The 26,276-nt window shown below is 36.9% G+C and overlaps 2 protein-coding genes across 2 annotated transcripts; one reads left to right on the top strand and one right to left on the bottom strand.

The window, feature by feature from the left end:
• The first annotated feature begins 1,814 nt into the window (after positions 1-1,814).
• On the top strand, positions 1,815-25,556 carry LOC106091514 (small RNA 2'-O-methyltransferase). The gene is made up of 4 exons (XM_013258051.2): positions 1,815-2,077; positions 3,226-3,303; positions 22,908-23,077; positions 23,142-25,556. The coding sequence occupies exons 1-4, from the start codon at positions 1,922-1,924 to the stop codon at positions 23,938-23,940; spliced, it is 1,203 nt and encodes a 400-aa protein (XP_013113505.2). The 5' UTR covers positions 1,815-1,921; the 3' UTR covers positions 23,941-25,556.
• On the bottom strand, positions 9,635-18,774 carry LOC106091513 (uncharacterized). The gene is made up of 7 exons (XM_013258050.2): positions 18,676-18,774; positions 16,420-16,914; positions 15,497-16,218; positions 15,165-15,323; positions 13,045-13,566; positions 11,371-12,956; positions 9,635-11,317 (listed from the first exon to the last, which is right to left on the bottom strand). Exons 3-7 carry the CDS (start codon positions 15,957-15,959, stop codon positions 10,622-10,624), a joined length of 3,426 nt encoding a protein of 1,141 aa, XP_013113504.2. The 5' UTR covers positions 15,960-16,218; positions 16,420-16,914; positions 18,676-18,774; the 3' UTR covers positions 9,635-10,621.
• Positions 25,557-26,276: the final 720 nt, after the last annotated feature.

Genomic DNA, 26,276 nt, shown 5'->3' with positions numbered 1-26,276 from the left:
TGTTTGCATTCTCTTTGTTGTTATCTTCTTTCTCGCATATTCTCTGCTCATGTACGCACACGTATACACACACGCACACAAAAGCCAAAGTAAAATTTGTGAACTTCAATTAGTAGTACTGAGGAAAAACTAATTTGCTTATTCATGCCATACATGTATATATGACGTTTGTAATGTCTTTGTTTGATTAAGAGCAAAACTGCAATAGTCATCGGCTTATCATCTGAAGCCATAAGACTGATTTAAACCGTATGATAATTGAGATTAATACATGATATATATATATATGTGTAGACAATTGGGCAATTGTGCCACCTTACCGTTAGTCCGAGCGATTTTATAATTCCAACTGTATTCTAACAAATGAATAAAACTGTTGTTTTCTTCCAATAAAAAGACCGCAACGCAAATTATGAGTGGTACTAAGTAATTACTGAATTACGTAGTCTATAAGTGCAGTAATATATCGACGTAGGGTATTGGCGTGATTTGTTCGGTTGTACCGTTGTCGCACCATATCGATAACAACTCATTACCACCTTGGGCCTTAAGGTGATATTACGCGATATGTTTTCTCATATGTTTTTTCAAGTGTGTATTGTACTTCTTTAAGCCTAGTACTGACTTCATTCGTCGCGAAAATGCCTACGCCAACGGACTCTTTTCTTTGTCAGAACACAAACAAAAGTCAAACAACAACATACAACAAAGACAACAGTATAGAACCAGAGTTCAATAGGCCCATTTTGTGAGCATTTACATTTGCAATTAAAATTGTGCGAAATTTATTATGATGCAGCGACATGTCGCTACTATTTTGCTCGTAGAACTCAGTACCACCTGTACGGAATGTGTTCGCATTATCTTCGTCACCATTTTTTTTATAGTTTGAAAGTCGAAGTCAGTACTAGTCTTTATAGACATTTATCTATATGCAAGATAAGAAGTTGCCCAACAACAAAAAAAATTAAGTGCACTATCCAAGTCGCAGTTTCACAACCAAATATTAAGTGCACCAAGGCGGATTTAATAAGGTGGTCTAGCGCGAATAGCTGTTAACAGCCAGCCAGGTTTGACGGTATTAAGATGACAGATTTTTGTTTGCATTCTCTTTGTTGTTATCTTCTTTCTCGCATATTCTCTGCTCATGTACGCACACGTATACACACACGCACACAAATTTCTTTATATGTATTGGCAAAACGTTGTTGTTGTTGTAGCAGAGTATTGTACACCGAGACGGCAGCCCTTGCCGATGAATGATTCCATCGGGTCAATCCGGTACGTACAACCGGCTGCCATGGGATTGTTGGCAAGATGGCGGATTGCACCATGGTTGTTGTACAAATGAGACCACCTTTAATTGTTTTACCATGAGATGGAACGATGAAAACAAGTGAATAATTTGCCAACACACCCAAAGAAATTTGTGTGTGTGTGTGTATATATACGTGTGCGTACATGAGCAGAGAATGTGCGAGAAAGAAGATGACAACAAAGAGAATGCAAACAAAAATCTGTCATCTTAATACCGTCAAACCTAGGCGGCTGTTAACAGCTGTTCGCGTAAGACCACCTTTATAAATCCACCTTGGGTTGGTAGTTTATTCGGCTTTTCAAAAAATTTCATGTAATTTTGTTAACGTTTTTCGCAATTATTCCGAAAGCTGAATAGAATATTCTGCTTAAACGATTTTCGTTAAATTAATTATATTATTCCACTATAGGCTTCTTATCGATAGTCCTACGTTCAATTTCTAAATGTGAATATCCTCTAAGTACTGCTTACTGGGATTGATTATTCAATATATGTGAACCCCCTTCTATTCAACTATTTTGTTTACATATTCAATCTCGCCTTTTAAATTACTAATGTAATTTTATAATTTACTCACTCTAGATTGTAGTGTACTTTATAACCATGTTTTCCTACCGTTTACCAAATGGTGGTCTACATACAAAAACCTATATTACTACCGATGGACAAATAAAATTCGATCCACCTGCTTATGAGCAGAGATATACAACAGCTGTGCGCATCATAGAGGATGAGTGCTGGAAACAGAGTCTGAAAAAGGTAAAAAGGCTGATTTTATGAATTAAAATTTAAATTTTAGGATAAGAACGAGAGAATATACTTTTTGAATCGGTAGAGTTATTGGTTTCGATTTTTTTCAAAACAAAAGAGGCAAATACCGGGCAACCTTCACGGCACAGACATAAACAGGACTGTTATAAACCGTTACCAATCTACAAAAATTTCTCGCTGGAATAGTAGTTGCTGTTGTAGCAGTATGATGTACACTGAGGGGGCAGCCCTTGCCGATGTAGAATGGAACAGTACCCTTGGTCGGCGCGAGTTCCGGAACCTCATTCAATTTTAAAATATAATTTTTTTTCGTAATATTTGGGTAAATCATATTTGAAATAGCTTATTAAAGACAAGATTACGATTCATTGGGCGAGCTTTGGACTTGTGCGTTACTCCTACAATTTTTAGCACAAAGTTTCGAGAATCATATATGGGCGACGATTTAAGCATTAAAATAATAACTTTAATTAATTGTATTATCACTTTAATCTAACTTCGTTTGTTTTTATATTTGACGCCACCGACAAAGTCCCTTAAAATTATGGTTATCAACATTCAGAGGTGATTAGATTACCGGAAATTCGACTTTCGAAAGGGTCAAGAGCAGATAGAATACCTCGTTTGTTTTCGGGCTCTGAAGAGAGCTGTGCGGATTGGGGACAAATACTTCTTCGCAAAGGAATGCATTTAATACCATTCTTGATTAAAGGTAGTTCCCCCTATATTTAAGGACGCGGCTCTTAGACTGAGGGAGTCAGAAACTAGGCACTCTTCGATATTCCGACGCTCGACGATTTTGTTTGAGACTTGCCCAAAAAGGGAAATTTGGTCTGGAGGCGCCCCGCATATCTCTGGATCGACGATATATACGATATATGAAGATTCGTCGATAAACATAACATGAATGACTTTAATACCTGATCCAGACATCCCCCTCCGTTAAGACATTTAAGACAAACCTCCAAAATTGTATTTATTTAAATACATTAATAAAGGAGAGATGCAATGGCTGCCAAGGCCATCTGCCATAAATTTAGTTAAGACAAAAAATTGAGATCTAAATACATTCCCAATTGACCATCTGACGATATGTTGTGTCATAAATAATTCTTTATAACTTTTTTCTTTTCCAGGTCGTTGACTTTGGTTGTGCTGAGGTGCGTTTATTGCAACTAATTAGGCGCATACCATTTGTGGAGCATATTTTGGAGGTGAGTTTTAAAAGTATGAAATATAAATCTCACAGTACTTTCCCACAAACACTTACAAAACCGGTAAAGGCGTTCAGAGCTTATAATAAATGCACCATTTTTTGAAGAGGCAGGATTCAATAGAATGCAACTTCAGTTTCACGTAGGCGGATCGATACACGATCACGCAGTATGTGCAAGAACTGCCCACTTCCTACAAAACTGCAGCTAAAACAACAACATAACAAACGATACCCACTTCAAGCAGGTCTATATGCGGACAACGCAAACGAAATGAAAAAGTTTTATTACATATAGAAAGTTATATAAATTGATGCCGATAATAATGTCAGTTTACTTTAATTAAATTGGTCATGACAGAACATTTGTTCCACTAGCCAAAGAATAGATTTCCAAGCGCATCAATATTCTACGCACCTCCAATTTGAAACACCTAGTTTCGAGATTTAATTCTAGCCGTATTTACGTATGTGTAGGCAGCGATACCCTTTCGAGTTCCAAGGTTAGATTTAGATTTATTTGTTCGTTTTCACATACAACAAGATAATAATGATCTTATAATTACTGTATGTGAGATATCAATGACATTTAACACAGTTCAACAGAAATTCGTAGTATTTAAAGTAACATTTGTAATATATAATTAATTAACAAATAATTTTGACAATATAAACATTATTTAATTAAGACATTATCAATATTAAGATTATTTAAAGATTTTTCTGTAAAGCTTTTTTAAATGAATTTGCGTTGCAAATAGATTGTATTGACAAGGGTAGTGAGTTCCATAGGCGGATCGCATTTGTTAGATATTGCCATTGTGATATCAAAAGGCGATATCGAGGCATCACCAATAGTATCCTTCTGTTTGTTCTCCCAAACTGCAGCTTTTGGTACAGGTATTCTGGACATTTTTCATAAATGATTTTATGCAATAGTAACAGATTTTTTATATCTAGAAAATCGCCAAATTTCATATTGCATATGCTTTTTTCATAGGGTGAACAGCTCTCGTATCGATTTAGGCCATGAACATATCTTATTATTGCATTGTGAGCTGTCTTCAGTCGTCTAGTGCTCCTAGAGTCACATTTACTAAACAGTTCACTTCCATAGCAGAGCACAGGCAGTAAGTACGTTTTAGCCAAAAGGAGGCGAATGTGTTTTGGCGTAAACGATTGTGTTTGGTACAGTGTTCTTAGCATACCAAATATTTTTCCAGTAGTCGCAACTATGTGATCGGTCCATGTCAGTGAGTTATTGAAAGTTATACCAAGATTTTTAGCCTTTTCGACTAGCTGTATGTGTTGCTCACCAATTAATATATGTTCTTCAGTAATAATATTATGGTTGCGATTTGAAATTAAGATGCAGTTTGATTTTTTAGGGTTTATGTTAAGATAGTTGGCATGACCCCAGTTGGAAATAATGCCCAAATCTTCATTTATTTTTAAAAAACCTTGACGTATTTCAGGTTTAGCAAAACTCAGATAGAGCTGGACATCATCAGCGTATATATGTATAGAGGAGTATCTGAGCCGTGGTGGTAGGTCATTTATGTACATCGAGAAAAGCAGTGGTCCCAAAATCGAACCCTGCGGTACACCCTTATTCAATTGAAGAGATTTGGACATTATATCCTTGATTACAACCGACTGAGTTCTTTGGCAGAGATAGTTTTTAACTAACAACACAGCAGATGCAGAAAAATTAAAATAGTGCTTCAGTTTCAAGCACAACAGCTCATGGTTAACACAGTCAAAAGCTTTTGAGTGATCCAACAGTACTAGGCAAGTAGCCAGTCCATCATCAATATTTGACCTAATATCTTCGGTAACATCGATTAAAGCAGTAACACAGCTGTGTCTTGGCCTAAAGCCAGACTGTTTGCTGGATAAGAGGCGATGCTCGTTTAAGTATGCGCTTATTTGCTTGTGAATTATCTTTTCAAAAGCTTTTGAGAAGAAAGGCAGAATTGATATGGGACGATATTCATTTCCATTTTTCGATTTTGGCACAGGTATAACTTTTGAATGTTTCCATGTGGTCGGATATATGCCAGTTGTTAGAATTGTGTTGAAGAAGTATGTGATATACGACAGTGTGTATGGTAAGGTGGATTTTATGAATTTTGGGTGTAGGTTATCCAAACCAACTGCATTTGATTTTATACTCATGCAACCCTCATAAACATCAATAGGCCAAATACATGCAAATTCAAAAGTTGTAAAGTCAGGAAATGTTGGTGTGTTTGATATGACATTTATTGGGTTTGTTTCTATATTATTATCTTCAAGATATGTTGTGCTGTTTAGGAAAGATGCGTTCAGTTCATCAGGATTTGCATCAATTTCAACTATAGGAGTGGACCCGACACCAATTTCTCGTATTGTTTTCCACTTTTTTTTGTAATCGGTAGCCTGGCGGAATTTGTTGGCGTAATAGCCAGCTTTTGCGCGATTAATTGTTTTATTTACATCAGTTCTGAGTGTTCGGTATTCTTCATGGAGCATTGGGCATTTAAAACGTTTCCATCGTCTGTAAGCCAAATCTCTCTTGTCAATTAATTTTTTAATTGACTCACTAAACCAACAGTTCTGAGCTTTTCGAGGACGTGGTGTGCAAATAGGTACGGTGCAGTCAAGAAGATACAATAGATTTTCACTAAGAAACGTTAACTGATCATCAGTAGAATAAATGTCATATATCTTACTCCAATCAATGTTGTGTATTTCAGAAGCAAGTGTATCATAATTTATTTTATTAAAGTTAAAATAACTTGTCTGTTTTTGTTCTGGTGTGTGCACAGCATCATATGTCAGAAATATGAGATCATGCTTAGAAAAACAGGGCATACTAAGCTGATCGTATAGTAGAACATTATCAGATTTTGAAACAAGAAATATGTCAATCAGGCTGTTCGAAGTTGTTGTATAGTGAGTTGGTATTGTAGTATTTACCCCATACAATCCCATGGAGTTAAACGACTCAATAAGTGTTTTTTCCTTTAAAAGGTTAGAATTGAGAATTAGCAAGCCCGCTCAGGTCAATGGGACCGATAACCACGAGAACGTCATGGTAATTGATTATTTAAGTGCACCAATCGTTGTATTTTTATATGTTTAAGTATGCTTACGTCGTCATATAGGTTGTACAATACCGATATTCTTCATCACTGGAAACTGGTTCATAAATTGTACAAAGAATATTTCTCTCCTACCTGCCTCTTCTGCTATCACAAGTACCTATGCTTCGAAAACATATAATAACACTACAATAGTAGTATCAGCGTTACCGTTGGAAAATTTAAAAAAGGAGCACAAAAAAGTGGCGCAAAAAAGTGGCATTCGTTGAAAAATTTTGTACAAAAATTAACTTTGTGGTTTAAACAAAATTGACAAAGCAATTTGCTTTAACATTGTCTAAAAACTTAACCAACGCAAACAAATGTCTTTTAACTACTAAATGTAATACGGTAGGATATTTTTCAAGGAAAAGCTTCTATTTTCTATTACTCAATTCGATGCAGAAAAAAAGAAAAGTCGGTTTCAATCACGGAATAATTTTTTTAACTGAAGCTGCTTCAATCAAGAAATTGATATCAATTACCATTTTTGAAAAAGTAATTGAAAAAAATTTTAATTAAAAAATAATTCAAATTTTCAATTATTTTTCCAATTGATCCAATTTAAAAAATGATTGAAATGTTTGATATTTTCAATTAATTTTATTATTAATAATTGGATTAAAATGATTGAAATTTTTTGAAAATTCCAATTAATTTCTATGCTTGGTACACAGATGTTTACCTGCTGGTACATGAACTTGAGGAGCGTTGTTTGGGCACCCGAATAAACAAAACTCCACCGTGGGGATTCTCCAAAAATCAATTTATTTTTGCACCATATTACAAAAATTTTTTAAGATTTAATTAAAGAAATGGTTGAATCAATTAATTTTTTAATTGAAAATTAAAAAATTGTCAATCACGATTGAAAAAATGTCAGCTTTAATTAAAAAATAATTGATTGAATTAATGAATTGAAAAAAATTAAAAAATTTTGAATCAATTAATTTTTAATTAAATAAAATTTTCAATTAAATTTTTTATTGAAATTGAAGAAGCACCGTTGGCTGTTGTTGTAGCGGCTTGTTGTGTTCTATCTTTCGTCTGCCTGACTCTGTTGAGTGCCAAGACCCAGGAACTCTGCGACTAAGATGGAATGCGTCTACAGGCATCTGGGTCTGGCTGGGTAGTTAAACAGGTGAAGTGTATCGTGTGGTCCCTGGTTACAATCGGGACATACATCTAGCACTACGGCATCAATCCTTGCTCTATCGGATTTCATCTGCCGGAACGTAATTGAGCCAGAACGACTCTGGTTTGCCGGGGAAGTTCAATTTCTTCAGGTGCAATGGGAGGCGGTCGTTCTCCAAGGACTATATTCGCCCGGTAGCCATTTACCGCATCTGCTCCTGTGTCTGCATGAATGTTGTCTAGACCTGCTTGATATGCCGCTTGATCTAGAGGTTCTCTCTTGTAGCGCTGAACTAGATCTACCTTAAGGCTTCTGGGCGGTGAGTATCTATCCACAAGATAATGATTTGGATGGTCTCTGCGATAACAGCCCAAAGGGTATTGCTTAGACAGCATGTAGGCAGTTGTCTTCGCACTGTTAGGATCTTTGGCTGCTGATGGAGGTGGTCCACATGAGAACTGAGGAGACTGCCCGTCGCAGTTCGGAGGGCGGCATTCTGACAGATCTAAATATTATTCCACTGCCTGTCACAAAGCTGACGAGACAACACAGAAGCTGAATAACTTACCACAGACCGGCCAATTGCTTTGTACGTGGTCAACAAGGTTTCTTTGTTTGCACCCCAAGTGCTCCCAGCAAGTGACTAGAGGACCTTGTTTCTACAATACTATTGACTTCATTGCAGATTGCTGTGGCATGTGGGGAGAATGTGTAAGATCTGTCAAATGTGACGCCAAGTATTTTGGAACACTCGATGGTCGGAATCATTTCTCCATTTCAACCATCACAGTCAGTTCAGTATTAACCTCACGCGTATTTGTGGTGAACAATGTGGCTGAAGATTTGGTGGCAGATATCTTCAGATTTCTTGCAGCGAAATATGAGGCAAGTAAGACGTTCAACCTATGGCAAATGTAAACAATGGGTGGGGGGTCTGATGCCATGATCGTACAATCGTCCGCATATGTTACGATCTCTATGCCGTCTGGAGGGGTTGGAATGGAGGATAGGTAGAGGTTAAAAAGTGCCGGCGATATCACCCCACCTTGGGGAACTCCCTGTTTCTCTCTACGGTGCTTCGACTTCTTATCCCTAAATTCCACAAATGACTGGCGACCACACAGACAATTCGCGACCCAGCCTTTCAGGCTTGGCTGGAGGGACGTGTTGGCGATGTCCTCTGTGATGTTGGCTGTGATAGACGTTAACAACATATTTTTTAGTCCTCTTTCATTGAAAACAACATTTTATTGTGTGAAAACAGAACAAATCGTTAAAAAATCATGCTACATTGTTTTAAACGTGCTCTTATTTATTTTGTTGCTAGTAATAATTTTTTTTAACAACCACCATTTGTATGCTGGGCTAATCAATGTTTTCTTCTCCAAAATCGATAACTTTTTGAGAAATCACGTTCGTAATCCATCATTCAATTAGTATTTATGGAACGGTATTAATATTCGAAGAATACTAAGCACCATAATGGATGCGAGAATTAAGCCCCTGATTGCAGGGGAATAATTCTGATTGATTCGTATAGCTCAAAAGAACCCCTTTCACATGCCCTCTCCCAGAGAATTGAAAATTTGGTTTTCAGGGTTTCCCATTCTGTTGACTACACAAAGGATTTAATAAAAAAAAAACGTCTATTAAATTTTATATAATTTTTTATTTGATTTTGTTGTTTTTTGTTCTTTGTTGTAATTTAAAGATAATCTGTTTCTTACTTGTGTGTAGTAGTAGCCTAATTTATGTTTTAAAGGATTTAATTTTTGTTTTTATACTAATATTTGTAGTGTTTCTTTTGTTGTATTTCTTTTAATAATTAAATACGTTACAACTAATGCTACTTAAACTAAAAAAATCCACAAGGAGAAAAAAAACAATTGGAAACTTTATAAAGATTTCTTTTTTTTATAATTAACTGACACAATGATAAAAAAAAAATTATTAAAAATAATAGTAAAATTAACATAAAAGGCGCTTAACAAAAATCAAGTGAGCGAAGGATTTGTGAAATGATCAGGAGTTTTTTTTTATAATGTTGCATATGTTTAGGATTGGTGGTGGTCGTGTTGTTTTTTTTTGTTGGGTATAGAATGATTGTTCATTTTGATTTGACTAATTTGAAATAATGAATTCAATTCAATATTTGTTTTCTATATTTATAAGAAAAAAAAAAACACGTGTGCTTGTGTGTATGTGTAGTATATAGGAAAAATAAAATACAAATTCCATAGCAAACACAAAAAACTTATCATTGAAGTACTGAGGTTTTTCCATGCTTCTCATTGAAATTCAGTTTCTTTTAATTATTGATCATGTTATATGCTTGCGTGTATATGTATGTAGGTGAAGGTGTGTGTGTGTGTGTGTGTGTGTACTTTGTATTTTCATTAATAATTCAATGTCATTGTATGAATATTTTTTTTTTAGTTATATTCTATATTTACTAGGTTGTTTCCATATTTTAATGTTATATTAACTAGATATTCTTTTAAATATCGGATAAATTTCTTTTTTAAATTTTTTTCTCTGATGGAAAATAAATTATTGAAATTTGTTTTGAATATATGCCATAGCTTTTAGAGAGTATCTAAAAATCATCCTTAATGGGGGTGGTGAAGCATATACATACATATTTTTGAAAATAATAAAAAATACATTAATTTTTATTTTTTTCATTGAAATTATTCTGTATTTAAAGCAATCAAGCTTTAGAAATATTTAATACTTGTTCTGTATGGTTTGCCACACTATTCTCTTGTTTTGTATTATTTTGTTGTTTGATTTATGGACTTTGCTAACAAAGTTTTGTGTTTTAATTTGTTTATTATATAATTTTACAAAAGTAAAGTTTTTCCATAAGTTTTCCTTGTGTCAAACATATGGTGAAAATAAAAGAAATGCCTTTCTAAAAAATGTTCAAAAACAAAACAAAACAAAAATGGAATTATTCAAATATATATGCATACGTTTGTAATTGGATAGCATTACCGCTTCAAAATTAAGTAGGTTGTAGTTAAGGCGGTAATGAGCCCTTGTATTCTATTAATAAATCATTTTCTACAATTTCGTGTACAAGCTTCAGTTTGATGGCTACTACCTTTCCATAAGTCGCCCTCGGGGCTGAAATTTGAATTTGAATCATCTTCTAGAAGACCTTCGGATGGTTGTTCAGTCTTGAGAAGGCACCGTCTTGTACGACGCTCCCTTTTGGTTTTTTGTGAGGATTGCTGTCGCTGCTCCACTTCACCGGCGGCAGAAGCTGCTGCTGCTACTGCTGCACCGCTGTTTGATGCATTTTTGCGAGAGCTCTTGCTTATGGCACTGCCACGCTTGGTACTTTTTTTTCCCGCTTTGGGCGTTTTTAGTCCGGTGTTCGGTGTTGTCGAAGTAACTGGGGTGGCATTTGGGGCAACGCTTGTTTTAACTTTACTAAGCCTTTTTCGTGATGTTCGCTTCGCAGAGCGACTGCCATTGGATTTCTCAGCATTCCCATCTGCTGCATTCATATTTGGTGTTTTCAATATAAGTTTTCTTGAAGCGGATACTTTTGTTGCAGCTTTGCATGTGCTACCGCAACGAGATTTCGGAAGTGTTCGATGACGGCGGGAATTAACAGTGTGCACAGTTTCCAAAGGTTCTGTAGCATCTGTATAGGCTTCGCTTTCGTTTTCGTCATCGTTAACTTCCATTGGTTCAGAGCAGTCTGCCTGTTGCTCCCCATCACAAACGTCCATGTCGACGTCATTCTTTAAATAAATTATAATTAAATAGAAAAATTGTAACATTTGCATTATCTTACCTCATCTTTAAGTTGTTTCATCTTGTTTTTCTGTTCTGTTTTTAGCTGTTCATCTCTCTGCTGTTCATATTCTTCCACTTTGCGTCCCATTCGATCTAGCACCTCTCGAATGGCATACGTAGCATTTCCTTGGTAGCGTCGAACTGTAGTTTGTTGTATATCGCTGAGTTCCTCTTCACGATCAAACTCTTTTTCAGCCCTCTCTCTTGCTATCAGATCTGGGTCCTGTGAGAGAATTTCGGTCCAAGAAAACTTTTTCTTCTTAGATGCTTTTTTATCAGATTTGGAACGTAGATTTTTTGGCGAAACACGATTTGTTAGGGTGCGTTCATGGAATGGTGTGCCACCGACAGCATTTTGCATTGCATTGTATGCCACATTAAAGACACCATTGTTCATTTCGAAGAAATCGTTTTTGTTTTCGATCTCTTCCTTAACGCGCACGCAAGTTCGCTGAATTTCCCGCATTTGTAATTGTATGCTTTCCAGTGCATACCCCAACTGTTGGTACTCTTTTTCGAAAATACGTCGGTAACGATTGTAATCGGGTCGTTCATGGTAACTTAGTTGCCCAACTAAGTTGAGATATTCACCGAGATATTTTGGAACCTGTTTTCCATATATTTGCCTTAAAAGTTCTTGAACGTCAGTCATTAAATATTCCTTGGCGCGATGCACTTTCTCCTGCTGTTGATTGGTAGCCGCTTCTTTCCATGGCAAATAACCTTGTGACCAGAATAGCAGATTGTATCCTAGGCATTCCATATCACTGCGCCGGGAGTGGGCACCCATATGAGCGTCGCGGGATGTAAATTCTAGTGTACCGTCATGGGCTCTACGTTGATCCATCACAAATGGACGATGTACACCGTTATCTATGTACTTTGAGGCTAAGCCGTAATCAATCAGGAATATGCGTTCTTCTTCAACGGTAATCCTCTGTACATGTTGTTCGCTGCTGTCTGCCTTAAATGTCTTTTTATCATCTTCTTTTTCATTAATTTTGTGGTCAATCTTTTTGGAATCATTTGTCTGTCTTTTCCCCAATAACTTTTCTTGTCGTCTCGTTATACGTCGGGAGCTCATTAATTTTGAACTACTCGCAGATTTCTTTGCTGGTGTGCCTTTGGGGCTGCGCTGCATAGAAGACGGGACAAATTCCTCTGATTCATCATCTGAAGAAATACAATGAATTTCTTGCAAACCACTGCCACCATTGTCCTCATTAAAGAACTCTATATAACTAACGCGTTTTGTGGGTCGCAAATAATGTGACGAAACCATCTCATCATAGATGGGATTGCTTTTTTCACGACGACATGATCTCACCGGATTCGAACCACTGTACGGCACAACGCTGCGGGAGGATTTCTGTCTTTGTGTACGTTTGTTTTTATTAATCGGGGTTCGATAATTATCCATGCTATTGCTGTTGGTACTATTTGTAGTAGCTCCATCATCGAAATCTTCATCTTCATCATCATCATCCTCATCCTCATCGTTCTCCTCCTCCTCTTCGTCATCTTCATCATCATAGTCTTCGTCATCGTCATCATCGTCCAAAACAAATTTACGTTTAATTTTATCTGAAATGAGCAAATAATTTTCATAAAACCAAGTTTCACAAGTCTTAGATATGTAGAAAAATTCTAAATGTCATAAAATGCATATTACGTTTGATAACAAAGTCCTCGTCATCGTCATCGTTAGCTTCTTGCTCGGAACTATTGCCGCTATCTGTAGTTTGTTGTTTCTCTTCGTAGTGGTCATCGTACTTTCTTGAAGATTTTAAATGATTTTCTTCCACGATCGAACGATCACTGCCGCCAATGCAAGCTTCCGTCTCGTGCTTGTGTACTATTTCCGATTGGGGTAGAGCCAAATATTTGCACTTGGATATCATGAGATTTTGAGCTTTTACATCGTTATGACAGTATCCTTTGTCGTGTAAATTCTCCAAAACATTTATAATGTGTATCGCCAATGTTAAAACGGATTTCTGATGAACTCGGCATTTCTTAATCAGTGAGTGAAGGTCACGATCAAAACGCGGCAGAACCAAGAAACGATATCGCGCATTTCCGAAAAAGTGCGATCCGGATGCTATGTAGTCGGGTATACCAGAGGGTGCGTCCAATGGTAAATGGCTGCTTGTCGCCCTAGCGTCGGAGGAAGCTTCTTCTGCTTTAATGTCATCTTAAATAAAAAAAATTGTAAATATATTAATTTCAATTAATAATGCAAGATCTAATATGTCTAATTAATCTAATCAATCCCCTTCATTATATTGTATGATCAGGCTGCTTCAAAAAGCTCAACAATTCCTCTCAAACCCTTTTAAAATTTTGACTGAGCCGCACACTCGTATGTGTATGCATATTAGTATTGTGTGTGCGGCCCTTTAGGCTCACTCAAAGAATCATACTTCTTGAAGGAAAAATAATTCTGCTTTTGATAACTTCTGTGTGCCTCTATTAGGAAGATCACATATTCGTGTATTTCCACAGACTTCTTTTAACTTAACCTAAAGGAGAGAAGGGGATTTTGCTCATTGGGCTAGGGAAAGATACTCTAAAATCTTATTTAAGATTTCATAATACGGATTGCAAATTTGCCCATGAACATTCCATTAACTTCTCACATATCAATGAGTGCTCTCTGACTCAAGTTTAATCTCAATGATAAGGGGCCTCCTTTTTTAGCCGAGTCCAAATGACGTGTCATAGTCCTACACCTCTTTGGGGAGAAGTTTTTACATGGCATAGTACCTTACAAATGTCGCCAGCATGAGGATGGAATAACCACCGCTGAAAAATGTTTTTCTGATGTCCTGTCCTGGATTTGAATCCAGGCGTTCAGCATCATAGCCTGCTAAACATATACGGATTGTTTGAAAATACAATATTGGTTAAAAAATATGTTATACTGCATATAATTTTTACCATTAACATACATTTTGTAAAAAGGAAAATATTAGAGCTATTGTGTATTGGCTTTAACTCTGATAGGGACTTAAACCTTTTCTACACTTTAGAAACTATGAACCAAGTTATGTAAAATTTCAGCACTTTCTATTAATGGATGTTTCTACTTGTGAATATTAATAGCCTGTTTGTCTATCTCGAAACGAATTTTTTGCGTGCAATTCGAGCAAAAAGGGAAGAATTTCGATGTATAAACAGATTCATCAAAGTCAAAAGAGCTAATAACTAATCAAAACAAATACTAAAAACCGTCTGTATAGACGAACATAGATCGGAAAAAAGAACCCCTGACGAACGAAAAGCTACCGTTCGACATCGACAAACAGGCAATTAATCTGCTTTTTCGCCCATTTACTTTCCCAACTGACCTAGTACATCTAAAAGGGGGAGATACTGATAGCAGGGTGCAATCAATTTCGCTGATTTATAAAAGGAATGTAGGGAAGATATGAAGGGGAAGACAAAGATAAATACGTAACATACAATATGGTAATATCCCCAAAAATGTAATTTTCAATTTCACAATTTTAGTTCTACAACAAATTTAAAGTCATGAATGGGATTATGCCATGCTATAGAATTTCATTGAAATTATAACTTTTTTTTTTTAAATTATAGAAAAATACATATATTTCCCAAAAACAAGTCTTCAAATTGATTGGGAATCGAGTTTAACTTGCCATCGTGATCCAAACATAAACTTTCACTTGACTTTTGGTCCGATGACCAGATGCTAGGTGCTCGATGCTAAATACGGGTATAATTCTACTCTACTCCTACACATGAAAAAGCGTTGGGGCAAATACTTACGTTTCTCCTTGTTGGCAGTGTTCATGAGACAATGAATTTCAACAAATAATGGACCATTGGAGTGAGGCTCAATTTTAACAACAAATTTTGCATTTTCGTTTGTAACCGGAATACTGATGTTATCAGATGCTAAAAATATTTCACCAAAATTGCCTTTACCTGTAAACAGAGGAGAAAAGAAATCAATTAACTTAAGAAAAAAAAATACAACACACAATACTCTTGGGCACTGTTATAGAAGTGATTTGTTGATTAATAGTGAATAACCAAAATCAAAATTAACATAATGACAATAGCAATGGATTTGCGAAATTAACATCATCTCTACTTACCAATGGGACGCCCCAAACGCCATGGCTTCTCATTTAAGTCATACAATACGGTGCCATTGACAACCGATGGTCTCAGGGTATATACCGGTTTCGGCGATTCCGTCAGCGATGCATTTGGCTCATTGGCAAGGCTAATGTTGAGGGAATTGTTGAGAAGAATAGAAGAGTTATTCGCATGTTTGCTGGATATACTGCGGGGTGTTGGCAACTTTTCTGGAGGACCATCATTCGATGAGGAGTCCTCGTCATCATTTTCATGCCACTCATCATTGTTGTGACCAGATCCAGAGCTCATACGTTGGGCTTTGTTGCCGTTGCCCTTATCAATGCCGTGGTGGCGATTAGAGTTGGTGTTACCATTTGAATTGCATTTACGCTTACGTATATTACGGGCTCCAGTTGAAACTGGTGTAACTTGATGATGATGGTGGTCGTGAGTTTCAACAACGACACGTTTACCCATCTTATACGATTATTTCACGTGCCTGTGGGTCTATCTCTCTGTATAGTTTTCCTTTTATGCGTGAGGTGTTCCACACCGTCGTTGCTTGTGCCTGCCTCTTTATGGATTGTGTGTACTTAATGTTAGGTTTTGTGTGTAGTCGCTGTTTTTTGGATGAGTTGTTTTTAAAGGTGACGATGCCTTCTAATGCATTTACTCTTCGTGCTGCTGTAGCAGAATTGCTGCTGTTGTTGTTGATACACAAGTGACCAAGTGGTGTCTGACATCGGCCAAGCCAATTATTAAAAGTATTTGAAAAATTATAAATTTGTTTCTATTGATGGATTTTGAGTTTATTTTCGAATCAAATCAGTCTCAATTTTAAGTTTTTTTTTTTTTTTTTGCTTTTATATGGTTGACTCTTTTTTTGTCAGTTTCGATATTACTCTCATATAAAACAGGAACGTAGGTTATTGTTTACTTTTGTTTTGTTTGGTTTTCATCTACTAAATATGTGAAGAAGTATATTTTAGTCTCGCAGTGTGCCGTGGTTCTCTTTCTCTCTCTCTCTCTCTTTCTCTGTTATCATCGACGACAGCATTGGCAGAGTATGATTTTATATGGAATTTGCCATTTCGTCTGTGGCTGCTGCAGAGTTTTATAAATCAAAACTTTGCATTTGAAATTCTCTCCAATTCTCAACAGTAGTGAGACACACGTTGGGACTATTAGTTACTTTTTTTGTTATTAAATTATATTTATGTGCTTTTGTAGCAATGTTATCTTTATTTGCTCTGCTGCAATAGGTTCTGTGTGTTACTGTGGTTGTTAACGTCGCTGATATTCTCTTTTCTTAGTTGGTGGTTAAGGTTGGACTTGCATTTGATACTTCTCGCCACATGTGTTTTGTTGTTGTTCACTTATTAGTGGGTCTCTTTTCTGTAGTTTTATTCTACATCCACATGAAAATCATCGACTGTTTTTTTTTATTGTTTTTTATGTTGTCCCCCGACACAAAGCACACCGTAGCGGAGGCAGACAGTCAGTTGGGTTGAGTGAGTGGTGGTGGTGGTGTTGTTGGTGGAGAAGATAAGATGTTGTTTTGGTGTGGTATGCGTGAGTGGAGAGAGACATGAAAAGGGAAAAATGTAACCCAAATAAGTTAGTTCAACGGTTAAATTGAATTTTTGAAATATGAATATGCAGAGCAACAACATACTGTGTTTCAAGTTTATTTATTTTCCTCTATGCACTTGTTTGTAAAGATTATTTGGTTCGGAATGTTTATTTTTCATGTTGGGTTTAGACTTTTATGCCTATCAATACAAAATACCAGAATTTTAAAAAAACATTCCCAATTTTTGGGCTTTTAGAATATCTGCCCTAAAAGTCACAGAGTAGGGGTCTGGGAATAAGAACAAATGAGGCACCAAGTTCAAGGCCATAAAAGGTTCGTGCATTGAAATGCACAACATTTGTGTTTATTCCAAAGATTTTCTTTTTAAAAATATTATGTATTCTCATATCACATTCTGGTTTTTCTCCAGAGGTCTTCCTATAGCTAACGCATTCATTAAAAACACCCCAGTAACAATGTGTTTGTGTGCGTATGTGCTCACATTTGGTCGTTTAATAGAAATTGTTCATTTATCACATAAGAACGAACAAATGCATCGGGTATCGGTTACCCAAAATGCAGCACGAAGACAAACTATAAATAAAAATAAATAAAATGTAATTATTTAGAAAACACACAGCATAATAGGTGAAATGTATGTAACGTTGTCCTCACGAAAACAGGTTGTGCGTGCAATTTTTCCCCCATCATGTAATGTAATTAAGATTTCTTTTTACAATATAAGGCCATTTTAACACAATGAAAACTTACAATTTATACGAACTTATAAAATACCAAGAAAAAGAAGACAACACAATTATAAAGCAAAATCCCCCAAATATACATAAATTCATTTTCATTCGAGCGACGACGAGACACGGCAGAAAGAAAACACAAACATATGTACCCAAGTATATAATAGGTACAATATATTTCAACAAGAGGTACGTACCACACAGCGGTGGCTTTAATAAAATCGAGGGGGTAATACCGACAATACCGCTTGTTAAAATAAAACACACATAGATGTGAACAATTAAACAAAAGAGAACAACAAAAACATACACACACGAAAAGTATAAAACAAAAACGAAGAAACCGACCGACTAAGCAATGAAATATAAGAAAAAAATAACCAGCCAACTAGCCCCTTTTTCTCTGCTTTTAATAATGGCCAACTGATTTAACAAAAGAAATGAGAATATTCTTAGCATAATTCATTCAACACATATTTACTATGATTTCTGTCTCCTTGTTTTATTCCGATCAACATCGAATGATCAGATTTCAAGTTAAATGCACCACTATGTTTTTCTCTGCCACAATTTTTTTATTTGCTTTCACACGTTATATTTTCAATTTTATTCCATTTTCTTATAATATTCTTCTGTTTCGTTTCCATTATTGCATCGAATATGAACTACTCTTTCCACATATATTATGGCCTTTCCACTACTTCACTGAGGAAAAAAATGTTGGTCACATTTCAAAATGCATTTTAAGTGTATAAAAATTCACCAAACTATTCACATTCTATTCAAATTTGCTTATTGTGAATTTATTTACACATTTTGCACAGTTTGGATAAATTTTTTACTAATTTTACCAAGAAAAACTTACAAAAACTTCAGCTCCAAGATGGGGCTTTATTTTTCTCTTGTATCACTCGTCGTCTTCACATTCACGCACACAACCAGACTAAAATATACATACAAATAATGCGAGTGAAAAGGAGGAATAAATAACTGTCAAATTGTCAGTTTCAATGTCAATCTGTTCCGCATGATGTTGCCATCATAGTGTCAGGAGAAACTCAACAAAGACCGGTCATACGGCAATTTATACTGACAAAAATGCGTAGTCTACAATATGACTTGTCTGTAGAATTTTATTTATTAAATAAACATTCTATGTATATACTTTTTTCAATTCTAATTGTTAAAAATCTTGTCTACAAATGTGTTTTAATAAGCTGTTACGTAGTATGGTAACATTGCACAAGCAATTATTGTGAATGACTTTTACCGGGTTTGCCGTGTTGCATTTTTTGCATTTACAATGTGAAAACCACTTGTCACGATAAAATTTTATAAAACCACATGGTGCGTACACATTTTCAAGTTTGAGCCTAGTACTGACTTCGTTCACAGCGAAAATGCCTATTCAATTAATTCGAAATCCTTAAAAGAAAATTTTAGGTTAGGAATTCCGTGCTACTTACAAAATCCTTAATTATTTTCAATACCACCCCCTATAAGTTTGTTCATGTCTGGTATAGTGTCCCGGAATCTCTTTTTGTGAATTACATTTCTTCATTATACGGGAATTTTTGAAATTTGGGAACGAGCATTACTTATAAAAACTTTGACAAAAAATTTTTATACAAGTGACATAACATCCATTAAATACGATTTGCACCTCTGATTTATAATTTTGAATTGATAAAAATTGTGCATTCGACATGCCAACTTGCATGAATCTAAACTGTTTCACTTTTACTAGGAAGACCAAGCAGATTGTATATCTTGTAAAATTCCTATAATCTATGAAATGCGACCACCTTTAACTGTGTCGCCATGATACAGCGCGATAACAGCTTAAACTGTCCTAATGTGTTACCGGTCCATGTTAAACTGAGTTGCCATCTCAAAATTGTCATGTATAGCTTTATTGTGAATTCATTGTAGTGTATTGTGAGTGTTGATTTAGCTTTTGCTGTGTTTAATATTAAGTAATCCGCATAAAGAGCGAAAGATAAGGGTGACAGAAAATTATGTTCACATGCAGGGTTTGCTTTGCTAACGTATTATTTTTTTATTATAGAATTTTTTTACACCCCCCTTACCACAATCTTCAAAAACGCCAGATCTCGGAGAAAAGTGCACCCATTTAAGCGAAATTTTGTATGCCAACTTATGGTTCCCCAAAAACACGATATTGGTATACAAATTTGGGGTGAAATACCCTGGGGGGACGCCCCATCAAAAAACCCACCCGACGGACATGTTTACCGATTGGGACAATATGGGTATCAAATGAAAGATATTTAAGAGTAGAGTACGAACTTGGTATACAAATTTCGACCAAAGTGTTTGGGGGGTCCCCACCCCAAAAAAAACCCCAACAGAACTCTTTCACCGCTTGGGCAATATGGATATCTAATGAAAGGTATTTAAAAGTAAAGTACAAATCTGGCACAAAAATTTATTCCTTGGTGTCTCAGGGGCTTACCCCCCCCCCCCCCCCCCAAAACCCCCCGCACGGACACGTTTACCGATAGGGACAATATGGGTATCAAACGATAGGTATTTAAGAATAGAGATCGAACTTGGTATATAAATTTCGCTAAAAGTGTTCGGGGGTTCCCTCACCCCCAAAAAAACCCCAACAGAACTCTTTCACCGCTTGGGCAATATGGGTATCAAATGAAAAAGTAGAGTACAAATCTGACATAAAAATTTATTCCTTGGAAGTTTGAGGGGCCTTCCCACTCCCAAAATCCCCCCAATTGAAACAATATGGATATCAAATGAAGGGTATTTAAAAGTAGAGCAAGAATCTGATATAAAAATTTATTCCTTGGTATCTGAGGCGCCTCCCTACCCCCCAAGGCCTTATTTACCAATTGGGAGAATATGGATATCAAACGAAAAGTGTTTGGAAGTTGAGTACACATCTGTTATAAGAATTTGGTCCAAGGTATCTACGGAGCCTCCCCAACCCCAAAACCTCTTAAACGGGCATGAATGTCCAACGTCACAAAATGGGTATCAAATGATAGGTCGAATCTGGTATACATATTTGGGATAGAGTCTGGGACCGGCCCACCCACTAAATACCCTTCAAAGGGACGTGTATTTCGAGCGGGATAATATGTGAATTAAAAGAAAGGCTTATGTCAGAAGAGTTCGAATCTAATGTTGATATAAGGATTCAAGAATCTGGGTCACGTCCAGCCGTTCAGCAGGATATGTATATTGCGACAATAAAGGACTGAAATAAATTATCATTTGGGTCTTAGCGTCGGGGCGAGAGACCCTCTCCTCCCAATAAAAAAAACCCCAAACTGTCATGTAGGACGACCGGGAATATCTTGTACTCAAATGAAAGGATGAATCAGAGGGCAATCCACCTATGAAGACCGATCGGGATAGAATAGGACAGTAATAAAAGGTCTTTGGTAGTAGAGTACACTTTTTACCCAAGCAAATTCGTACTCCAGCACAATGCTGATATTATTTCAGTGTCCACTCCCTAAACTCCCTTCAAACCGTCCATGTTTGCCTACTATGGCAATAAATAATAGATATTTGATAGTAGAAGACGAATTTGATATCCAATTTTGAGGACAAGTGTTTAGGAGTCGCCTCACCCCATAAACTGCCCCTAAACCAATGGCAATTGGGGCTCAAATAAAAGAAATTTGAGAGTAGAACACGATGCTGATATTTTTTCAGGGCTAAGTGCGTGGGTGGCCGCCCTACCCTACCCTACCCCTCAAACTGGACAAATTTGTGGATTATGGCAAAAAAGGGTTCAAATCTAGTGTTTTAGCGTCGCTTCATCTCATAAACGCGCCCTAAACCACACATATTGGGTTGCCCAAAAATATGAAAAATTTTTGGGCCGACTATATGAAAAATCCGCAATTACTTTTTGGGCAACCCAATATATACTGACTATAGCAATATGCTGCTCAAATGTGATTTTTTGGAGTAGAGTATGAATCTGATATCCACTTTCGGGGCAAAGGGTTTGGCAACTCTAATCCACCATCAAAACCAAGAGAATGAAGTAGATCAAACATCCAAACTCTAATGGACGGACCTATTTCCAAAAACGTCAGATCTCCGAGATGGGCGCCCCGATTTAAGTGAAGTTTAATTTGTTTATAATAATTCAAAAACAGAAATTTGGTATCCTTATTTAGGGTGGGTTATCTTGTGAAGGTGGGTTATCGCGCCTTCAAACCCGTCAAATGGAAATATAAACCAATAATGGCAATATGGGGCTCATTTGAAAGGTATTTGAGACGAAATCACCAATCTGATATATGTGCGTCCATATTACCTCCAAAAATACTCCCATATACCGGATATATTTACCGACCACAGCAATATAAGGCTCAAATAAAAGGTATTTCCCAGTAGAGCACGAAAATGATATCCACATTGAGGCGAAATATCTGAAAGGCCGTACCAGCACCCCAAAACAGGCGTTATTTCCAGCCCGTGTCACTATAGGGCTCAGATAAAATAAGAGTGCGAAATAAGAGTGTGTGTCCAGCTAGCTCTATATATAGAAAGATTAATGTATTTTATTGATGATTCTTTAAGTAGAAATTTTTATCCGGTAAAATCTTTTCCTTACATTGGTTGTTGTTGTTTTTGTAGCAGTGTGTTGTACACTGAGGCGGCAGCCCTTGCCGATGAAAGACTCCATAGGTCCAATCCGGTACGTAGAACTGGCTGCCATGGGATTAGGTTGTTATTGTTGAAGCAGCGTGTTGTACACTGAGGCCTCAGCCCTTGCCGATGAAAGACTCCGTCGGGTCAATGCGGTACATACAACCGGGTGCCTTGGGATTGTCTAACATTGTTAAATAGATAAATTGAAACACAAGGCTGATGTATAAATAGTATAACTAACGGGCACATATGCCAACTTGTTATTTAAAGGCGCCAATTACTCGTCTTGTCATATAGAGTATCACAGACACTCACCATTTAAGCAAGAACAGGTGCCGCTCGGATTCTCACTGCAGCTCTTCACTTGATACCTAGAGATAATAAATTATATCTACCTTGTTTAAATCCATGTTAAGAGAACATTTAATATTCACACTTTTCTAGGTTGATATAGATGAACAACTTTTGAAAACCTATCAGCAAAGGGCAGTTCCCCTTATATCAGATCATTTACAAAAACGAGAAAATCCATTGCGTGTGGAAATTTTGGCCGGCAGTGTTATCGATGCCGTGGAGCAGTTATATGATGTCGATGTTGTTATAGCATTGGAGTTGTAAGTTGCATATTCATTAGCATTTAAAATGACCGCTAATTCGCCTTCGATTTTATTTTTAAAGAATAGAACATTTACACACCGAGGTGCTGGAGAAGGTACCTGAGAATATATTTGGCTTTATACAACCCAAACTGGCTATATTTTCCACACCAAATTGTGAATTTAATGTGCTATTCGATGGGTTACTTGAAAACGGCTTTAGACATCACGACCACAAATTCGAATGGACTAGGGACGAGTTCAAAAGTTGGTGCAATAACATATGTGAAAAATATCCCAATTATTCCGTTTCATTTATGGGTGTCGGCAAACCACCTTCGGATAAACGCAGGCTGGGCTATTCAACGCAGATGGCTATATTCGCTAGAAACGACATGATTAACAGACCATTGCGAAATGAAATAATAAAACATCCACCAGTGAATGCTGACGCAAGTTATAAGACAATATATGCCGTAGATTTCCCATACAAAAAAGATGAACGCTCAAAGGAACAAAAAATTCTACACGAAGCCAACTACTATATAAGCCATTCGAGATATGTTCCACGCTTTTACAACAGAGAGCGATGCATCTATCAACTGCCATGGAAACATATCTTGGAGTACGCGACAAGTGTAGGTGCAACCGAAAATGAAATGATGGACATTTTGAGAACCAACAAAATCAAAGTGGAGGGTGATTTTATAATTTTACCCGAGTACGATGAGGATGATTGTGAGGAGGGCAATGCATACGATATGCCAGACTTCAATTTGGATGCAGCTACTCGAAGTGATGATGAATTATCGCAATTGGCGTCTGGATTTCAGCTCAACACTAGCAATAATAGTTATGAGTCAGAAGAAAACTGGGACTAGTTTTATTCCTTCATTTCATTAGATGTAGAAAGGTTCAAAGTTGAACTACATTTTGAATTCCTTATTTATTTGCTTGATGTGTATTTTCTATTATAGAGAACTCAGTTTAGTTTTTAATTTTTATTTTCCATTTATACTAATTAGCCGATAATAATTCCATGCTCATTTAATGCACAAATATGTACATATATGCTAAACTAATGCATTAATTAATTTTATGAAAACCATACATACGAGGGTTGCTTTTTATATTTCGGGATTGGACAACCCTTGTGTTGTAATCTGCCAACTGACAGCTCTATTGTAAAGCTTGACATTTTTGAGGTTATATGTACTCAGAACGTTTTGACATACGAGCGCTAATTGTGTGGTTTACAGTAACTTAAAAAATTCATCTTGCCCAAAAAAAGGAATTAAATCGTTAAAATTTTCGTGCGATTATTTTTTAAAACATTCGACGAGGATTAACTCAACAACAGTAAATCGATGAACTTAATTCAATTTTTGGCGATGAAGCTCCATCAAAGACCAGTGTTTATCGATGGTATGGTGAATTCAACCGAGGTCGTAGTTCACACCAAGAAGAATTTCGTGATGTTCCAAAAACGATTGAAGCTGTGCGTCAACTGATATTGCAAGATCGTCATGTGACTTATGGTGAGATTGAGACTACCTTAGGCATTAGTAGGACCAGCATACATTCAACATTGAATGAACATTTGACCGTTAAAAAAATCGCTCAATCGCTCAAAAAAAGGCTCATGTTGATTGGTCGAAGGAAAATCACCAAAAATACGATCGCGGTGCTTCGAAACACGTCTATGACATCGTGACAGGATTTAGGCGTATTAGCCCAAAAGTAAACAGCTGTCGACTGTATGGGTGTTTCAAGATGAGCCAAATCCAACAAAAGTTGTTTGTGCATGAAGCACTTCCAAGCAAATGATCGCCTGTTTTTTTCGGAAAAACTGGACATGTCGCAATCGTATCACTAGAACAACACAGAACAGTCACTTCTGAGTGGTACACAACCATTTATTTGCCAGTTGGCTTCCATAAAATCAGGAAAACCAACCGCCGAAAACGAATCACTCTTCCAAGAAATCGGGACATATATATCGGCTCAACTCTTGATGAGTCATCCACCGTATAGTCCTTACTTGGCACTGAATGACTTCTTTTTATTCCCGTACGTAAAAAATAAAATGAGAGGTCTAAGTTTTTCGACACCTGGGTTGGGGTTGGGTTTCGAAGGGGTTGATGCGTTCGGAATGCATGTTTTTGGGATACCTCAATAAGAGTGGCAAAAGTGCTTCAACAATTGGTTCAAACGCATGCCAAAATGTGTAGATCTTAATGGGGAATATTTTGAAAAAGAATAAAGCGATTTTCGATGTTTAATCCCGAAATATAGAAGGCACCCCTCGTAATAAGAAATCATTTTTTAGTTTCTATAAACCTTCGCACAAGGTTTTGCTTCATAGCGAACGAATCGCCAGACAAATATGATTCCTATTAGTGATATAATAAAAATAGCTTGATTGGCCTATTGTCAACAAGAGGTTCATGAATAAAAAATATAATAATCATAAAGATTTGTTTAGTCACCATCAAAAGATAAGAGTGTTTTAAATAGGTTAGGTTAAAGGACACGCAACCGCAATCGCCAACCGCTTCACTCGGAGCGATCGATTGTATTCGTCCTAGAAGAAAAGAAATGGGAGAGAAGAAAGAAATGAGAGCCATTAGAAAAATATGAATAGAAACTAAAAAGGCGGCATAGAGAACGAAGAAGTTTCACCGACTAGAGGGCCGCCCCGTCAGCCATTCCAGACCCTTGCAGAATTCCAGAATGTTTCCTTACGCCATCTTCCCGTCATCGCAGGCACAGCAGATGCTCCACCGTCTACAAGATCTTCTCATCTTTACAGATCCATCACAAACTGACAGCGGCTCCCTATCGTCCGAGACGCAAGGGCATCTCCCGAGAAGCCTCGATTACCCGCAGCCGCAGAATTGCCGGGCGCCCGCAGAACAAAACTCCCTAACCGGAAAAACAATTTCCAGGTCGCCATCGAAGAAAGATCCCGAAGAAAGAGCCCGGCACGGAATAAAAGCACCACACAGGCTGGAACTTTGAAAGCCGATCAGTGTGGTGTTCATTGGTATCACGAGAAGCTTAGGTGCGAACTTTCGGGCGCGTCCACAGGTTGCGGATAGTGGAATGATCCATAAGGAGTTGCTGTAATTGCAGTCGCTGACAATCAGCGGTATGGAGCGGAGAGTCTCAGTGAGAGGCCGGGTGGCGCCGGCTCTTGCATAAATACTGAGTGCCT

The sequence above is a fragment of the Stomoxys calcitrans genome, chromosome 5 (genome assembly GCF_963082655.1).
Source record: "Stomoxys calcitrans chromosome 5, idStoCalc2.1, whole genome shotgun sequence".
Taxonomy (NCBI): Eukaryota; Metazoa; Arthropoda; class Insecta; order Diptera; family Muscidae; genus Stomoxys; species Stomoxys calcitrans.
The sequence above is the reverse complement of the archived record's forward strand: the minus strand, read 5'-3'. Positions and strand labels throughout refer to the sequence as shown.

Bases quoted from the DNA above. Each gene is read 5' to 3' on its own strand.
- LOC106091514 (XM_013258051.2), top strand. From the start codon at position 1,922: ATGTTTTCCTACCGTTTACCAAATGGTGGTCTACATACAAAAACCTAT. The intron at 2,078-3,225 runs GTAAAAAGGCTG...TTTCTTTTCCAG, and splicing joins GGAAACAGAGTCTGAAAAAG to GTCGTTGACTTTGGTTGTGC. The intron at 3,304-22,907 runs GTGAGTTTTAAA...ACACTTTTCTAG, and splicing joins TTGTGGAGCATATTTTGGAG to GTTGATATAGATGAACAACT.
- LOC106091513 (XM_013258050.2), bottom strand. From the start codon at position 15,959: ATGGGTAAACGTGTCGTTGTTGAAACTCACGACCACCATCATCATCAA. The intron at 13,567-15,164 runs GTAAGTATTTGC...TTTTTATTTAAG, and splicing joins CACTGCCAACAAGGAGAAAC to ATGACATTAAAGCAGAAGAA. The intron at 12,957-13,044 runs GTAATATGCATT...TGCTCATTTCAG, and splicing joins CGAGGACTTTGTTATCAAAC to ATAAAATTAAACGTAAATTT.